We start from the raw sequence: 17,182 nt of genomic DNA, 5'->3' as shown, positions 1-17,182 counted from the left end.
ACTTTGTATTTTTTTTTTTTTTTTTTGGGTCAAGGTATATATTAATTTTGAGCAAAGGTAGTCATCGATAGTCCATTTTCTGCAACCATTCTCCATCAAATACTAACTAAAGTTCGTCCTCAGATTCATGCTCGTATGAAAAACACTTGCTAAATGACAAATGAATCATTGTTCTTGTTTTTATCTTTCGTTAATTAATGGCTTCGGTTTCATTGATGACTCAGAAAATGTTAACAAGTTGAGAACTTGAGTCATCTTTCAATATCACTATTGCCAGTCGATGCAATGGAGTAATACATGTTGTGCATGAAGAGAAAATAAGGGGAAAATGTTGCTTGTTAGTGCAAAGGAAACCATTGCAAGACAAGAATACCATTGCATTATTAGGTGGTAATCGGTATTCTTCGAAGACAATGCTCAATTAGTTACAGAGTTGAAGAGATCCACCGGTCAGCCGCTACTCAATGTACAAAGGTGTGATTAAACATCTCTAAGAGCCAAGAGTTGAACCCCATCTGTCAACAGCAGCAGCAAAAAGGGATTTCTTGGCACAGTCAATAGTCTCGACCATATCGTTCTCTCCATCTTCATAGTCCCAAAACTTTCCTAACTGATGGCACATATATATCCAATTAATTATGTGGGAAGCATCAATGAATTTCTAAAGCATGCTTTTGTGGAAACAATGTCATTCCCTGGGGCGTGCTAACCATAATGAACTGAGTGCCCGGACACGTGACATGTAGTCACTGATAACAAGTAGTGCACAAGCAGCTTGACGAGTAGTTAAAATTCGATGCATTTGTTGCAGCGTTTGTTGTCTCAGAAGATCAGCCTAGCAAGAAACGAAATATATGTGCTGTAATTACAATTTCATGTTGTCCTAGCATGGATGATTATGGCTTTTACATGCGCGCACACACAAATCAACAAGAACAAAATTCATAAGATTCTAACTTTCTAAGCTTGGTGCATGAGGTTAAGTTAATTACTTGGTGAAGGAAATTCTCGAGTGTTGCAAGTTTGCCCATAGCAATGGCCATCTGCCCCATGTAATCTGCTACATTTCCAGAACCACCAGAGCCCAGAGAGGTTGAAGAAAGTGTCTCTACTAGAGATTGTTGCAAAGCTTCCATCCCTTGAGATAAGGCATCTTCAGCCTGTTGGGAGGATTGCTGCAAATTACATATGCCCATCAACTGCTGATCCGTCAAAGGTTCAAGGTGATTCCCAAGTATCTGGATTTCCAAAATGTCAGTTTCTCTCCAACCAGGTGTATCACGCCAATTTTAATGCATTTAATACCATCAAACAATAAATTACCTTGAGAAGTTCAGATGAACGGAATCCTCCCAACCACATGAAACACCTCTCGGCAGGCGTCTTCCACATGCCAGAAAGCATGTGAAATACATCAGCCCTTGCACCAATGCTCTTTAGCCTGAAAATCTCATCATAATGCACCATTACGCCATCAACAAGAACGTCCAATTCATTATCTCCCATATGAGAATTCAGAGCCAATCTAAGATCATTGATCAACCGATTATGCTCATCAAGCCATCGTGCGTAGTCCATGTCAAATGCTAAGGATCCTGGAAATACAATTGAATACAAGAAATCAAGTGATCAAAACATACTACTTAAGCATCATAAACAATGATGGCGCCATGAGATCAAAATCTATTCATTCCAATTTTGAGTACCATGAGGAAAGATTATTGATGTATTTTTTTTATGGGTAGTTATGATGTGTTTTAGATACATAATGGTGGAAATGGCAAACCACTCTGTGAACATAAATGCATTGTGTCCACAATGAGAAGACACAAGTCGCAAGCCCTAAAAATACTAGATATCATAAGTCAAAAGTGAATACAAATGTACTGAAAATCCCTTACCATTCCCATTTATTGAATGAATATGATCTCCTGAATATCCAGTTGCACTAAAAGCACCCTGTCTCGATATTAAGCTCAAGAAAAGAGTTCAGATGGCAATCATAAGGAAACCCTATCAACCCCACCCAGCCATCCTGAAAATCAGAATATCTGTGAAAACAGGAGTTAACATATACCACCTGCTGGCGTGTTCGCTGAAGCTCTTGCTCTAGCTGTGCAAGCCTGAGTCGACTATTCTCCAGCTGTTGGACATATGCCTGTCCAGAACCAAAATTTATTAAGATATTGCCTAAGGCAAAGTGGTCAAAAAATGTTCAGGGAGACACCTAGCATGGCATTAAACTTAGCTCTGATCAACTTAAAAAGTAACCTAATAATAGAGAGAACCAGAAGCAGGAGTCAGATACTGATGAATTAAACAAAGAAACCACCAATAACATATAGATAAGGTTGAATCAAAAGTGGTTTTGCAGTGCAGTTATTAAGTCAATTGCAAGTGACTAAATAGTCAGTGATTAGTATCTAAGCCTCTATTGATTAAATTATACAAGATAGAATTACCTAAATCAAGGACACGACATCCAAATATGTATGACTTGAAAAATGAAGACAGCGGAAGCCAAAAAAAATGTAAACAATCCATGTATAGAAGAATCATAACAAAGTAGCATAGAGGTCTTACTTTCTTCCTCAAACGGCTCTTCCTTGCAGCTTCTCGATTCTGAGCCAGCCTTCTAAGTGTCTGCAACAGAACCCAAAAAATTTACAATGAACCTTCCCACATATAAAATGGGATTAACAATCACACGCAACCAAAGCAACTTCGTGTTAGCAACCTTTTGGTCAGCAGCTTTTGCCTTAGATTGATCCACTGAATCTACAACCATGACTGCTCCATTATGGACTCCACGAAACTACAACACAGACAGATCTACCATCAGAAATCTCCAATCAACAAACCTCATAATTTTAAGTTTGCAATTTCAAGTAATGAGCTCAACCGATACCTTTCAACAAGGGGCATCCCGGCTACATTATTAGTCTATTATACTTTGAGATGTTTTACCAAAGTAGCCTTTACAATTTGAACAGACTCGTGATTCTAATAGTTTGGTTTCTACTGTTGGCAAAATTTGGTGTGCAAAGCCATGGTTGTAAGTTTTCTGGCGAAGTTGTGATAGACTTGACTTCTGTTATCATAGTTAAGACTCTTAGGAATAGAGAGTCGTGTCACTAAAACCTCTACTTCGTCCACAAATTCTACTGTTGACAATATTCGTGGTTGTGAATGATTAAAAACCAGATCTGAAATTGTTTGCATTTCTTATATTTATGTCAACTGAATAGATGTAGTTTGTAGTCTGAATCGTATTTTTCATCAATGCTAAAATCACCATCAAACAAGGATTTTAACTAATTAAGTTTTTGATAGTGTTAGTACTAGAACCCACTAATATAAAAATGAAACTGAAGACCTTAAAAACGTATCATGATTTTACAACATATCTCGAACGTAAAACTAGCCGTAAATACAAAAACAGTAAAGTATGATGTTACAACAATGCAAACTATCGGTAAAGTCCTGTGTCGAAACATAAGATAACGCTCAAATATTCTAATTCCAAAACATAAATAAAACAGAGAATATGTTGAAGATACAGACACCCACTTTGTTTTTATCATCCGTGTCAATATCTGTAGAAGTGTCAGTCTGTTGGCTGGTGTCTGCAGCCATGCCTGACTCGCCCCAGTTCTCAATATGCTGCCCGTTGCCCTGCGTTGCCCCAATCGTAGTTGTCCCCTTCTGATACATGAATTGTTGTTCTGTGTCCACACAGCCAATGCTCTACACAAGAACACGTACCACGCAAGACGAAATAAACACCAATCTATAAAGCTTTAGAACCAAAATAGTAGACTCCATTTATGTCTATGTATGCATCTGAAGAGGTGGATAGGAATGTGTACCGTGTTCAAGGTCCCGTAGTGTAGGTTATTAGGAACAACGGCGAAACTGACTGGTTTTACGTCCAAGATTGAGGCTTAGTGAATTGTAAGGAGAGACATAAAATACGTATACAAAAATATAATGTAGTCCATGTAAAAAGGAGGTGTGAAAGAGAATACCTGGGCTCAAATCAACAGGTTCGTTGTGATGAAAGGCATCGGCGGAGTGTTCAAGCTCTACAAGATCTGCAAAACGTGTCTGGTCTCGCCCACTTCCATCTCCTCTGTTTCACGGACAGAAACAGAGACAGTTGGGTTAACAACACACTTGTAACTTCCAAATGGAACAGTTACTAAACAACAACCACTCACCAACTCATAACAGATGCCCAAAGGAATAAGGGAGAGAGAAGGGGATTGTGAGAGAGAGAGAGAGAGAGAGAGATCTACCGTAGATTGAAAGAAGAATGGCAATAGAGTTGAAGGTGGTTAGCCAAAGATGCCTTGAAGCTCTGCATTTTGTTTTCTCTAACTAGAGTCTTCGACTGTCTTTCCCTTAAAGATTCCGCCTTTAAAGAAAGCAAAGCTGCAAAATGGATGAATATTTTTGGTTTGAAAAACAGGAGGAGAGGAAGAAAAGGACCAGTGCAGTGAAGAAAATCTTGAGGTATCTTTAAGAACAGGATAGTGTATCAGTACGGCTCCTTTTATTTATAATTTTAGACACCAGGCTTTTTATTATTGCATTCTGACTTTGGGATTTTAGTTTCCCAATGCTTACTTCCCCACACACATCCCTTACCCATTTCAACGGGTGCGTCCACTGCACTCTCCAGTTAAATTGCCCTTGCTGCAAAGTGCAGATTTTTTTTTTCGTGCTTTAATGATAAAAATCCAAAAACCATTAGGGTGTTTTGCAAAGATGGTCAGAGGTCTTGATGCTGAATCTGCATACAAACCAACAGATAAAAATAATCTATTCTTCTTGACTGTCTTCTACAGCATTATCAGCCACCATTTCCTAACATGTTCGTCTTCTTCAGAGCTAGAAAAATGGTTAAGGTTTTTGGTCAGTCCAGCAAATAAATATTTTGCTTTTTTCCACACGCTAAACAAATCTAAACCAAGGGTGTCATTCTTTTGTTTTTACTTTCTTGTTCCAGAATTTCTAATCTGCCCGCGATGCCCTTCCAGCTCTGGAATTGTGTCCTACCTACGTACAAAGTCATTACGTTGAGGGTTGAGTCTTCGATGGGGAGGTGTGCGAAAGATGATGGGATGGTGATGAGATGTGATCCACCAGAAAGGTAAGAAATATTAAATTTACTGACAACAAAACTATTTCACATCTTCTTCGTTCTGGTCTCTTTCATTGTCTTTACAGATCGAGAGGGTCTTAACTCTAAACTTAAAACAAAGGCTTTGCTTGGAAGGAACGTCTTCCTTGGTAAGTAAAAGGTGGTGAAGGGGAGTTCTAGGCGCTTGGGCAGGCGTGTTGCAGGCAGATATTACCACATGCATGCATACAGACAAACACTAGGTGTCCAAAGAATATGACGCATTCTATACGGCAATCGTACACTTGGTGACATGTCACTTTCTCCTCTGGTGTTTTTGTGTTCTGCTGTAGTTTGATGCTGTTTCTCCTTGCAGTTGCATTTGGGGAGGGTGCAGAAGAAAATCTCTCTCATGTCACGTGACCGTTACGTGAATAAAGAACTTTGAAACTCAAATCAGACAGAAATGATTTTTTTTTTTTAAATAAAGGTTTTAATATCCCATAAGCATTGGCAAAATCCATTATAAAAATATCGTAAAATAATTTATGTTTATATCATGATTCAATAACGTATCCTTAATTGCCTAAGAACAATGGCAGAGAACAAAATAATTCATATATTTATCGTCATATTAGATATAGTCTTAATATGTAAATTTCAGACACTTTATTCGAAAATAGCAGACTATTAAAAAATAATTTTTTTAATATAAATCCCGTATTTATCCCTTCTTTAAAAAAAAAAAATGCAAAAAATTTACACATCCTAAAACTACAAATATCATTTCTCGTTCATCCAACCGAGTACAAAAACAATGTTATTCATTAATGATTGATGCAAGAGAATTGAGCTTCTGCATTTGAACTGAACAAAGCTTAAACTTTGCCAATGTCACCTATAAACCGAAAACAAAATAATTCATATATATATATCTAAGTTGATAAATCAAAGAGCGTTGAACTACATTGTGCCTGTTGTAAACAAAAATGGGCATTTCAAGCAGGTCGGATTTCTTGTATGTGGCCATTAAGCCGATTGTGGGTTAAAACTTTCCTTCCTCGGGCACTCCTATACTGAAGACGTTGGTGTAGCATCTCCGACATCTGGTCGAAAAATTCGGAATCCCATCTCTGAATCAGCAATGGATCTTCTGCATAACAAATGTATATGGATGTAACTGCACTTTCAACCACCACCATTGCCAGTCCCACCTGATATTACATATCTCCATGAAATTTGTGGATATCATACAGAAACGGTATAGCAACATACATGCGTGCAATAACATTCCAGAAGTATTGTCGCACAATGGTAACAAAAAGCTCTATTTGTGAAGAACACATGGACAAAATGACAATGATGAATTTATGAAATGATAACCAACAGTCTGAACTAATCCAATATTAGGATGCATGGTACCCTTCTCCATAGTCTGGCACCTTTCAGTCCAATGAGTCCTAGTTCTTGTAAAAATAATGTTGTAATGGTACGTATCAGCAAATAACAGCAACAATTTTCTGAAATCTTCCACTGATTAATAAATTATAAGGGCGAATTCCTACTCTCTGGAAAATATCAACACGTTCAAAGATTGGACTAAAGAAACTCTGAATATTTTAGTACATCAAAGAAAAAAATCCTGAAATCTAGAAAGGTAGATACCCCGTAGACAGGCTAACAGCATACCCAACAACTCCCATGGAAATAACATTAAGGGATAGAGTGCCGGGGTATTACCCCCTAAACCAAATTATAGAACGGTCTTGTTTGTATGTTGAGATGAGAAATCTGTGAATAGTAGTAAACTTGTTTGTAAATAATAGTGAAATAGTTTGAATTAAAATATTTTATTGGGTTTTGAGAAATGAGAGAAAAAGTTAAATAAAAATATTATAAAGTTAAAATATTGTTAGAATATAATTTTTTCATATTATTTTTGTTTGGAAATTTGAAAAAATTAAATTGTTTTTTATATTTTGTTTGGAAGTTTGGGAAAGTAGTAATGATTAGGTAATGATTAAGGGTCTATTTGGAACCACAATTGTTCTCAAATATTCTTAGATTACTTCACTATTATCCACAAACTATTCACTACTATTCACTAATCATATGAGATACTCTTATCTACATTTGGCTCCTAAGGTGATCTCAAATTATCCGAGTTTATCTATGAATAGTAGTGTTTTGTGGGTCCTATTGAGATGTGTTTGAATGTATGAAATAGATTGAGATATGTGTTTGCATGTATGATATAAATTGAGACATGTTTAATGTTTTATGGGAAGTTGAAAAAGTAGTAGGTCCCATCAATGATTAATTTGAGATAAGCTGAGATGAGCTCAGCACCCAAACATAGCCTTAGTATCCAAATGGAGCCTAAATGAAAAAGTTAAAATTTGAAATTAAAAAATGTTTATGTTTGAGTGATGTTGGGATGAGATCATCTCAACATCTAAATGAGCCCTTAGTCTTTCCAACTACTAGAAATTTCACAACCATATAGGAAAAGAAGGGTAAATTTAGTTCGAGGAGAAATGGGTACCAAGACCATTCCCATCAACATTGCAGTGGACCCCACCATGCTCACTCTATCTGCCCATTTAATCCAGGTCCAAACTCCTGAGCAAGTTCCAGCAACAAGCCCACCTAAAAGAATACCCATTAATAGAACAGCACCTGAACAATCATAGGCGACAAGAGCTTCAACCCCAGTTGATTGGAATAACTCCCAGGCATCCCTTGCTGAACGGTTAAAGCTTTTGCCCGCAACAGCAATCTGAGGAGAAGTAGTTGCAAAACATGCTTTACATAAACAATATTCTAGAATTGATAGTAACCACAGGCAAATAACCTACTTTAATAGACGCTAAATTAACAATTAGAATCCAAAGGGGGTGGAAAACCAAAATAAGTATACTAAAATTTTTATATAAAAAAATAAATTATAAACTATTTTGAAAACCAAAGAGATATGTTATCCATGACCCCATCTCAATACATTAAAAATTCCAACAGGAGTCCCTGTCCACCATAAGTTTAATAAAAAAATTCAGTGTCTTTGGTTTCATGAGATATTATGTCCTTTTGTTATAACATATTTTTTGGCTAGTTATCTATCATTAAAGCCTTCAATGCGCTTTAAATCACCAATTCTCAATGCATGCCTGTGCTATCTCAAAATTTGAGCACATTTCACTGCAACACACAAATGCATGACAGAGATAACTAATGGTCTTGTTGAAAAAACAAAAGGTCTACCTGAACATAGGCATACTTGTTGAAAAAACGAACAAGAGTCTCCACAAGATGAAAAAGGAAGTCAACACAGCAAAGCAAACACTCATTCTTGCCAATCTTTGACCGGACTCCCCTGATCTGAAATATATTTCAAGCAGCTAAAAAAACATAAACACTCAAATTTGAAAGCAAGACAGTGAATCATTCACACATGCTGGCGAGTATACCTCCCAACGTAGCATCCGAATAGCAGCTGTGAAAAGTGATCCATAGCATATGCTACCAAAAGACGTTGTCACAGCATACCGTAGTGACTTCATCAGGGAACTCGGAGGTATTGATGATGATTCACGACCACCATGGATAAGAACAAGAAACACCATCCCAGATACTATAACATGTAAAGCATTACAGAGGACTGCACCAGTCCAAAATAAGCTTACAGATAACACCTGGATGCACAAAAGAAAACTTGTGTCACTATCTATGGATCTTTCAAATTGGAATTTATTGCATTTCTTATTACAGTAAAAGCAGCTGGAATGAAGAGCAAAACTTGCCAGCTCACCAAAAGAAGCCACCAGCATCCACCGACACCCATGCTTGAAGCCACAACACCAGCTGCTCCAAAAGACCATAATCCCACCCATAAAAGCATAACAAGCATAAATACATATGCTACTCTTATAACTTCTGGAAGACTGCATACCATCTTTACAGCTTTTTGCAACACCAGCATGGTAAAAGGAATTCTAAAGATGAACAAGATGTTAGGTGAAAATTTTTGTAGTAAAAGATGACATGAGAGAGAGACAGAGAGAGAGAGAGAGAGAGAGAGCAACATCAAATAATTGAAGCAAAAAAGTTTCAAGTAATAAAGTTGAGACTGGCATTGTTGTCAGCAGGAATGTAGTTATCAGTGGCATATTTTAGTCATACCTTCCTTATTCAAACCATATTTTATATTCCTTATTTAGACAATATTTTCTAGCTGTAAATAGCTTGATCACGGCCTTGATTCTGTAAATAAGTAGGACTTTATAGCTTCCTTATTTAGTTAGAGTTGATTGCTGTAATGGCTGATTTCCAGCCTTGTAATTAGCGATATTGTTCTATATAATGAGAAGAACCCTCACAAAGAGGGCATGAATCCAATTTGACATGGTATAAGAGCCAGGTTAGTTAGTTCATGCAGGCTCCACGTCATCTACATTTAGCTATTGTTCGTCGCATTATTAGATATCTTCAAGGATCCCCTAGCCGTGGTTTGTTCTTCCCCACTAGGACTCCTCTTCGTCTTGCTGCTTATGGTGACGCTGATTGGGCCAAATGTCCTGATACACGTCGATCTATCATAGGTTGGTGCATGTTTCTTGGTGACTCTTTGATCCCTTAGAAGAGTAAGAAACAGGATCATGTCTCTAAACCTTCTACTAAATCCGAATACTGTGTGATGTCGGCTGCTTGTTCAGATATTCTCTGGCTTTGTCAGCTCCTAGTTGAGCTTGGTTGTGCTCAGTTGGATTTTACTCCTCTACATGCTGATAATACTAGTGCCATTCAGATTGCTGCTAATCCCGTCTTTCATGAGTGTACAAAGCACATTGAGGTGGACTGTCATTCCATTCGGGAAGTCTTGGAATCTTGTATTATTTCTCTTCCTCATATTTCCACCGATCTCCAGATAGTTGATGTGTTTACCAAGGCCATGACACATCAACGTCATCAGTTTCTTGTAGGCAAATTGATACTTCTTGACCAACATCAATTTGAGGGGGGATGTCAGCAGAAATGTAGTTATCAATGTACATATTTTAGTCATACCTTCCTTATTCAGATCATATTTTATATTCCTTATTTAGACAATATTTTCTAGCTGTAAATAGCTTGATCACAACCTTGATTTTGTAAATAAGTAGGACTTCATAGCTTCCTTATTTAGTTAAGAGTTGATTGCTGTAATGGCTGATTTCCAGCCTTGTAATTAGCAATATTGTTCTATACAATGAGAAGAACCCTCACAAAGAGGGCATTGAATCCAATTTGACAATTGTGCCCAGAAACAGTATGGTCTACTCTAATACTCCTTGATGTATAAAAAATTTACATGAGACACATGCATCTATAAAATCTAGCCACACTTATAGTTGTTGCTTCCTTACTTGATGAGCCCATTCACAATTCTACTTGACACACACTCCAAACCCCCAACGCCCTCACCCCCTGCCCCCAAAAAAAATAAAGAAAGAAAAAACAGTAAGCTCTCATCTCCATTTCAAATTTTAGGTACAATGATCCTAGCCTTGGAGCCTCATATAAGATATGCCTTCAAGTCCAAAAAATGAACTTCTATATCAGTTACAGAAGGATCCTAATTCATCAAAAGGGAACTATAATTTTAGACCTAATAATAATGATTAATGAATAATGCTGCTTAAACAAATCTCATCTCCACAGTGCCTGCTAACTCACTATTTTCATAATCAAAAAAGGATACAATAAGCCAAGCAAATCTTGTGCACAGAGTTAGCCTTGCTCTAGTAAAGGCATTTCCTCAACTTTTAGAGTTTGTAAGGCTTTCTGAACATCTCAGTTTATTGAAACATCATAATAGATTGTCCATAAATCAGGATTTCATTGAGAAAGGCATTATATAATCATGCATGGATAGACATATTCTAGGTTAATGCCTTTGCAAAGATATTTCTACAAAATAAAAACTAAATCCATTATGTCCATTGTAATATTTGAAGTTTGAGAAATGCTTTAGTCACAAAAGGATTCTATAAAAGTAAACTTACAAAATAATATGGCTTAATGTTATACGTTAAATTGTAAAGTTATTTTTATTGTAAAGTAGATCTAATGGATCACATAAATCAACGTCACAAATGTGCAATTTTTTTGCATCTATAGCATTTCTCTTAAAGTTCACACATTAAAATAGTTTGAGCCCATACCTGTCTATTACCGAGATTACATACAAAAACTGCAAAGCAGCACCAGTTGCAAACACAACACCCCAAAGGAACAGCTCGCCCCAAAAGCACAAAACACTAATCACAGCAAGATAGGTAGTCAAAATGTGCACTGAAACCTTCATCATTACATTCGCATGCGAGCCCAACAAAAACAACCAAGTACATCCAAGAGCAGTTCCAACACCACCGGCAACAGCATACATTGGCCAGTAATCCTCCGTCAAGCCCTTGTGTTGTTCCATAAACCCATTGGTGTACTTATCAATGTTTAGCCTATCCGTTTTCTCAAACCTATTGAGCCCAAGAACCACGAGACTGAATCCCATAACAACCAGATGAATCATAAACACTGCCAACCAGAAAACATCGCGCCAGCGGCGTGACGGCGCAGAAGCAAGCATCTGGCCCCCATCGCAGCTTCTCCGACTCCGGACCACATTCTATGATCATTCAAACATAGAAGAGTGCAGTCAGACTGGGAATTTTTCAGTAATTTCACTTAACCTCAAAAACAAGATTTTGCCACTAAATGTTGAATTCATTTTTTTTTTTTTTTTGAGAAAAAAATGACATGCTTAATGAAATCGATCAAAAGAGTTTCAACATCTCAAACAGGAGTTAGAGTAGATTGCCTGTTAAAAAAGAATTAAATTCATCAAACGAACAAACCTAATGAATTTGATTAAAAAGAAAAAAAGAAAGTTACTTTTCAAACACAAAATAAAATGAGTTTAAATACTAATTTTTTTCCCCCAAAAAGAAAAATCATCGTCGCATGGTAATATGAGCTTGAAACTTAAGCTTACAAAAGTTGCAATCAGATTGAGAACAAATTATAAAGTGCGAAAAAATAGCAGAGAAGTTAACGAAAAGCTAGAGTAGTCTTCGGATACTGAAAAACACAAAAGCTAGAACCTGATCGGTGGCGGAGATGGAGGTGGAGCAGAAGGAGGGGTTGGAGCTCTGAGAGTCGATCATGGGGTGAGGGAGGGATTTGTTAGAGGCATGCTAAGGAGCAGTTGGTGAATTTGGGATTAACTTCGGGTTGAACATTGAGAGATAGAGAGAGAGTTCAAACGTGAAGAGTAAGGCGAGAAATTGAGGGGAAAGTCAATGGAGGAGGGCTTGGGGCTAATTTTTTTTTTTTAAAAAAGAAGGAAACTTGGAAGCGTTGAGAAAATGGAGGGGAAACTGAAACTGTAACTCAAACTCAAACGGCCAGAGAGAGAGAGACACACACACGCAGACAGAGACAGAAAGAGATATGAATGCGAATATTCGGATTCCGGTTAACTCTGAACGTTCTTGATAGATGAAATTTGGCATTCAGATCTCAAATTCAAAATTTTGGTAGATAAAAATTTTGGTCTCAAATTTAAAATTCATATTTTATTATTACAAATTTTTTAAATCTTTATATAAAATATAATAAATAATTTAATTTTTTCTTAATTTTTTTAAATCTCAAAACAATAATAATATTAAAATATAATATTTTAATATTTTATCTTAAATTCAAAATTTTTATCTTACTTACCAAGCAGAACCTAAAACGGCCTTGTGTTTTTTATTTAAGAAAATTAAATAAATTTAAAATATATATATAAAAAGAGTTTTATTACGTACAGTTATTTTTACCATACTCATGAGTCATTACACACTATTGATATGATTGGCTAAAATAATTATTATATATTTAAAAATGTATTGCAACCAATCACATTAATAAAGTACGCAAAAAATACTCAAAAGTGAGTGCATATAACATTTTTGATCTAATAAAGAAAAAAGATCTTTGCAATTGTCACGTAATCATTTTGAAAAAAGTGAATAAAATATGACAATCACATAAAAAAAATATTTTTTAGTAAGAGAAATACTTTAGCCACAAATGAATTATACAAAAGTAAATCCACAAACTGATGTAGCTTGATACAATACTTCAGATTGTAAAATATAAAGTAAATCTAATACATCACATGAAACCACATCAGTTTTGTAGGTTTATTTGTGTGTAATATTTTTATGTCTGTAACAATTATCTTTTAAGAATGAATCTAACTATTTTTCAAAATAATTACGCGACGTTCATATATTTCATGATTGTACGTAAAATTATTCATATTATATATATAAATATATGGGAAGGCATCATTGTTTATTCTTTCCTTGCACATATATGTTGTACTGACTTGGTATAACGTAGGAGTCATCTTCCTAACATCCAACGAAACGACAGCATTGTGGTTGTTCCAACAACATTTATCCACTTATCCATCCTCTTGCAGTTGTAGGAATCTTTAGATAAAATAATGTAAATTTATAAAAAAAATTACATAAAAATAAATCTATAAACTGATATGAATTGGTGTAGTACGTCAAATTGTAAAATATAAAGTAAATTTAATATATCACATAAAATTATGTCAGTTTATAAATTTATTTATGTGTAATCTCTTTATATATATAAAGTAAGCGAGGCGCTGTGGAGCGGTCTGTCTGTCAAAGCCTGAAAAGCAGCCTGCCATTCACAAAGCGACACGTAAGCTAAAACATCATAAATATTTTACACCTCACCACACATGATCACTAGAAGTACTACCCAGAAATTAGCATCTCCACTCTCTCTCAGGTTCATTCCGTCTTCGCTCCAAGCTCAGCGTTGCTTTGCACAGCCATCAATCCTTGCCGCCCAACAAAGCTTAGTTCCACTGCCACCATCTCAGTCCGACGCCGACATCTCCATTTTTTCAGACCACCTGACCCACACGGATAAAGAAACTTCATATAACGAAACCCCTAATGAACTACTAAATTTCTTCCAACAAACCATTCTCAAACACCCATTTATTTTCCACTGCCCATATCCTACTGATTAGAGGCTAGAATGAGGATCAAGAGTTGTTTTTTTTTTTCTTTTGATCTGGTAAGAAACTCCACTGTCGTTCTAATTAGGGCTTCATGTCCATCCCTCAAATTGATACATCGAAGTCATAGACATGAGATTAAGAAGAGAAATCCTTGGTAATGAGAAGATAACAAAATCACCGAGAGACAATCATGACAATAACAAAACTTTGAAATAAATTTCAAAACTCAAAACTGAGAAAGATTACCGAGAGAGTGCCGATAGAGAAATTTAAAAAAACAAAAATTGAAAAAGATTATTGAGAGAGATTACCGTTTGGGTCTTCTTCATTGTCTGAATTGAGCTCTGCTACCGTTTGGGTCGAGCGCCATGCGGGATGAGGGGGTCGAGAGCTTCAGGGATTGAGTGGAAAAAGCGAGGAAGAAAGGGAATACGAAGGAGTGAAAGAGGGGAGAGTCATTTGATCGGGTGTACGCAGATGCAGATTTTTTCCAATGAACCTCTTACGTGGCGCATGGTTATTGGAGGGCTGTTATTTTGGTTTTAACAGTCGGACCGGTCCCCAGGATTTCTCATAAAGTAATCTCTTTATGTTTATCGTTTTCCTTTTGGAGCCAACGTCATGTCCATACCCTATTCCATGACCATCCACTTTTCTACTCTCGCCCCAATTATTATAAAGATATAATTAAAATAATTTACCTCTTTATATCAATTTATATTTTTACAATAAATGATCTATTAAAAAAATAATTTAATACACAATTCAAAAGAATGACTTGAAAACTCGGAGCAACTCACCTTTGGCGTCTAGTCCGATCAAGATATAAGACAATAGAATATATCAATTTTGAGTAGACTTTTTGGGTAACGAGATAGTTACAACATTTGAATGAAGATGTGAACGGAATTAAAGGGTTTGGTACAAAGTCTAAGCGCGTGTTTGGATCTTTTGATAATTTTCAAAATGCTTAAAATCTTTAAAGGAAAAATGTGGTTGTAAGCGATTTTACATACTAATATATGTATCCATCTAATATGATTGATCAGAAAGTCAGATTTTAATAAAAATAATGCTAGTTTGAATTTTAAATATGAAGGTAGGAACATTAATACACTGATCAGTACGCGAGTTCGCCTATATATAACAAAATTTATCTTCAAAACTTCTTAATTAGTTGTGGTCTACGAGATAGTCTAAACACATGGAAGCAACTGAATTTATATTAGTTGAATTCAAATTCAAGCCTAACTCAACATCTAAATACACAACTATCAAATCATTAAACATTACTCAACTCAAAACTTATTTACACGTGAAATTTATAACATTTTTTAACTAAACACTTCTCTACACGCGAGACCCACTACTTTTTTAACTTTTTATAAATACATTTAAATTTATTTTAATATCAAAATATATCTAAATTCATATTAGGTGGATCACACAAAACTCATTATACCGTCTCAACTCATTACTATTAATAAAAAAATTCAACTCATCTCAATTCAGTTCAACATTCAAATATAATCTAAAAAGGACAAGAATATTAGTTGAGACCAAATTGAAAAGGAGCTACTACAAAGACTCGGAGCCCAATCAAGACAACACCGACAGACATGTCATCCTTGGTGTGGCTTCAACCCATGGGAGCGTAAGCTTTGGGACATATTTAGATCTAGTTTAGATGACAAGATACTCTTATCTCATATCATTTAATATTATATAATCGCATATTATCTCAATATCTAAATATCACAAATACAATTATTTTTCAATTTCAAATTTTAAATTTCCTTATCTAATCATTACTTAATCTTTACAATTTTTTTAAACTTTAAAATAAAATACAAAAAATAATTTAAAATTTTTAAATCAGAAAATAAAAATTATATTATAACAATATTTTAATTTTATAATATTTTTATTCAATTTCTTTTCTTATTTTTTAAAACTTTATAAATACCTTAACTCAAATTATTATATTATTATTTATAAATTATTTCATTTCATCTTAATATCTAAACGGATATTTAAAAGGTTGCTTCAGGTCTGAGGGAGGGAGAGTTAGACGGTAAAACTCTATAGCTTTTTACTTGGAGAGGGTTTTAGAAGCTTGAAAACAAGTGCAGTAAAAAGCTTGATTCGACTCAATTTGTGTGCAATAACGTAGTGACGTACCAGCTGTTTATTCTCTTTTTTGACCACTTGATCAGGATCTATCTGCTTTTGCCCCTTTGAGCGCATCAGATTATGTATGCTTTTGTCAAGATTGCATAAAAGCAAATTTGATTGGACCTTGTCGAGGGTTTATGTGTGTGTTGTACTCATTTTCTGATGCACTCTGTCTCCTCTCCATGATGATCACATGCTTGTAACTCGATGGCTGTAATAATTATGACAAAAGAAGCCTTTTTAAAAAAAAAAAGACAAAAAAAAGCCTTAGTCCAGGACTTGGTTGTTATGGCCCAACATAAAACAGCTTTAACTTTAATAAGAGTCACTTTGTATGAGTGGGCCGAGCTTTTCAAGACCTCGAACTAAGCCCACAACGTTTGAGATCTAGTTCCATGGATCATGGATCAATGAAAATTTTTAAGAATAACATTCTATTTGGAATTTTAACTAATCTGATATTAATTTAATTTAGTATAATTTTAAGTTACATCTAACATTTAAATATTCGACTCTTAAATATCCCACCAACACCAGCAGGTCCAGCACCAGCAGCAAGCAGTACAAAATATCCCACCAACAACAAATATTCACCCAATAAAATATTCCCACCCACCACCAACCACCAACAAAATAAAAAGTCCATATAGATGTATAAAAAAGGGCTTGGTGTTCATAGCAACCAGCATTATATAAATATCCAAGCTATGTCACCACAGTGTCAAAAAAAAAAATATCAAAAACTACACAAAACAAAGCATACAGGACTTTTGTCTGCACTTTTGTCTGCA

General features: G+C 35.5%; 2 protein-coding genes and 2 long non-coding RNA genes across 6 annotated transcripts; 1 reads left to right on the top strand and 3 right to left on the bottom strand.

Moving 5' to 3' along the window:
* Nucleotides 1-356: 356 nt before the first annotated feature.
* LOC122299330 (transcription factor PERIANTHIA-like) lies at nucleotides 357-5,013 on the bottom strand. Of its 3 annotated transcripts, XM_043109533.1 has the most exons (13): nucleotides 4,651-5,013; nucleotides 4,299-4,434; nucleotides 4,029-4,132; nucleotides 3,870-3,919; nucleotides 3,571-3,747; nucleotides 2,738-2,815; nucleotides 2,584-2,643; nucleotides 2,081-2,158; nucleotides 1,902-1,959; nucleotides 1,324-1,595; nucleotides 993-1,238; nucleotides 711-835; nucleotides 357-610 (listed from the first exon to the last, which is right to left on the bottom strand). In XM_043109533.1, exons 1-13 carry the CDS (start codon nucleotides 4,652-4,654, stop codon nucleotides 607-609), a joined length of 1,392 nt encoding a protein of 463 aa, XP_042965467.1. In that variant the 5' UTR covers nucleotides 4,655-5,013; the 3' UTR covers nucleotides 357-606. The 3 variants fall into 3 exon arrangements, with proteins under 3 accessions (XP_042965467.1, XP_042965466.1, XP_042965468.1); XM_043109532.1 differs by having other exon boundaries at nucleotides 357-835; nucleotides 4,651-4,670; XM_043109534.1 differs by lacking the exons at nucleotides 3,571-3,747; nucleotides 3,870-3,919; nucleotides 4,029-4,132; nucleotides 4,299-4,434; nucleotides 4,651-5,013 and adding an exon at nucleotides 2,909-3,517 and having other exon boundaries at nucleotides 357-835.
* On the top strand, nucleotides 4,380-5,632 carry LOC122299331. The gene is made up of 2 exons (XR_006239656.1): nucleotides 4,380-4,515; nucleotides 5,012-5,632. It is a non-coding gene; the product is annotated as an uncharacterized LOC122299331 (long non-coding RNA).
* Nucleotides 5,633-5,890: 258 nt separating this feature from the next.
* On the bottom strand, nucleotides 5,891-12,627 carry LOC122299329 (CTL-like protein DDB_G0274487). Its single transcript, XM_043109530.1, has 7 exons — nucleotides 12,262-12,627; nucleotides 11,326-11,786; nucleotides 8,934-9,117; nucleotides 8,593-8,817; nucleotides 8,387-8,503; nucleotides 7,671-7,904; nucleotides 5,891-6,339 (listed from the first exon to the last, which is right to left on the bottom strand). Exons 1-7 carry the CDS (start codon nucleotides 12,322-12,324, stop codon nucleotides 6,124-6,126), a joined length of 1,500 nt encoding a protein of 499 aa, XP_042965464.1. The 5' UTR covers nucleotides 12,325-12,627; the 3' UTR covers nucleotides 5,891-6,123.
* A 1,144-nt stretch (nucleotides 12,628-13,771) lies between these two features.
* Nucleotides 13,772-15,279, bottom strand: LOC122298414. Its single transcript, XR_006239409.1, has 3 exons — nucleotides 14,528-15,279; nucleotides 13,949-14,105; nucleotides 13,772-13,867 (listed from the first exon to the last, which is right to left on the bottom strand). It is a non-coding gene; the product is annotated as an uncharacterized LOC122298414 (long non-coding RNA).
* Between the last annotated feature and the right edge of the window lie 1,903 nt (nucleotides 15,280-17,182).

This window comes from Carya illinoinensis, chromosome 16 (assembly GCF_018687715.1).
Source record: "Carya illinoinensis cultivar Pawnee chromosome 16, C.illinoinensisPawnee_v1, whole genome shotgun sequence".
NCBI classification, from domain to species: domain Eukaryota; kingdom Viridiplantae; phylum Streptophyta; class Magnoliopsida; order Fagales; family Juglandaceae; genus Carya; species Carya illinoinensis.
Note: the sequence above shows the minus strand (reverse complement) of the source record. Positions and strands in the feature narration are given on the sequence as shown.

Excerpts from the sequence above, each read along its gene's own strand:
- LOC122299330 (XM_043109532.1), bottom strand. Across the intron at positions 3,920-4,028 it reads ACCTGTTGATTTGAGCCCAG|TCAGTTTCGCCGTTGTTCCT; the intron begins GTATTCTCTTTC and ends ACGTAAAACCAG. Across the intron at positions 2,159-2,583 it reads AGAGCCGTTTGAGGAAGAAA|GCATATGTCCAACAGCTGGA; the intron begins GTAAGACCTCTA and ends GGTTCTGGACAG.
- LOC122299329 (XM_043109530.1), bottom strand. The coding sequence starts at position 12,324 with ATGATCGACTCTCAGAGCTCCAACCCCTCCTTCTGCTCCACCTCCATC. Across the intron at positions 9,118-11,325 it reads GTAATCTCGGTAATAGACAG|AATTCCTTTTACCATGCTGG; the intron begins GTATGGGCTCAA and ends GTTCATCTTTAG. Across the intron at positions 8,818-8,933 it reads GATGCTGGTGGCTTCTTTTG|GTGTTATCTGTAAGCTTATT; the intron begins GTGAGCTGGCAA and ends TTGTGCATCCAG.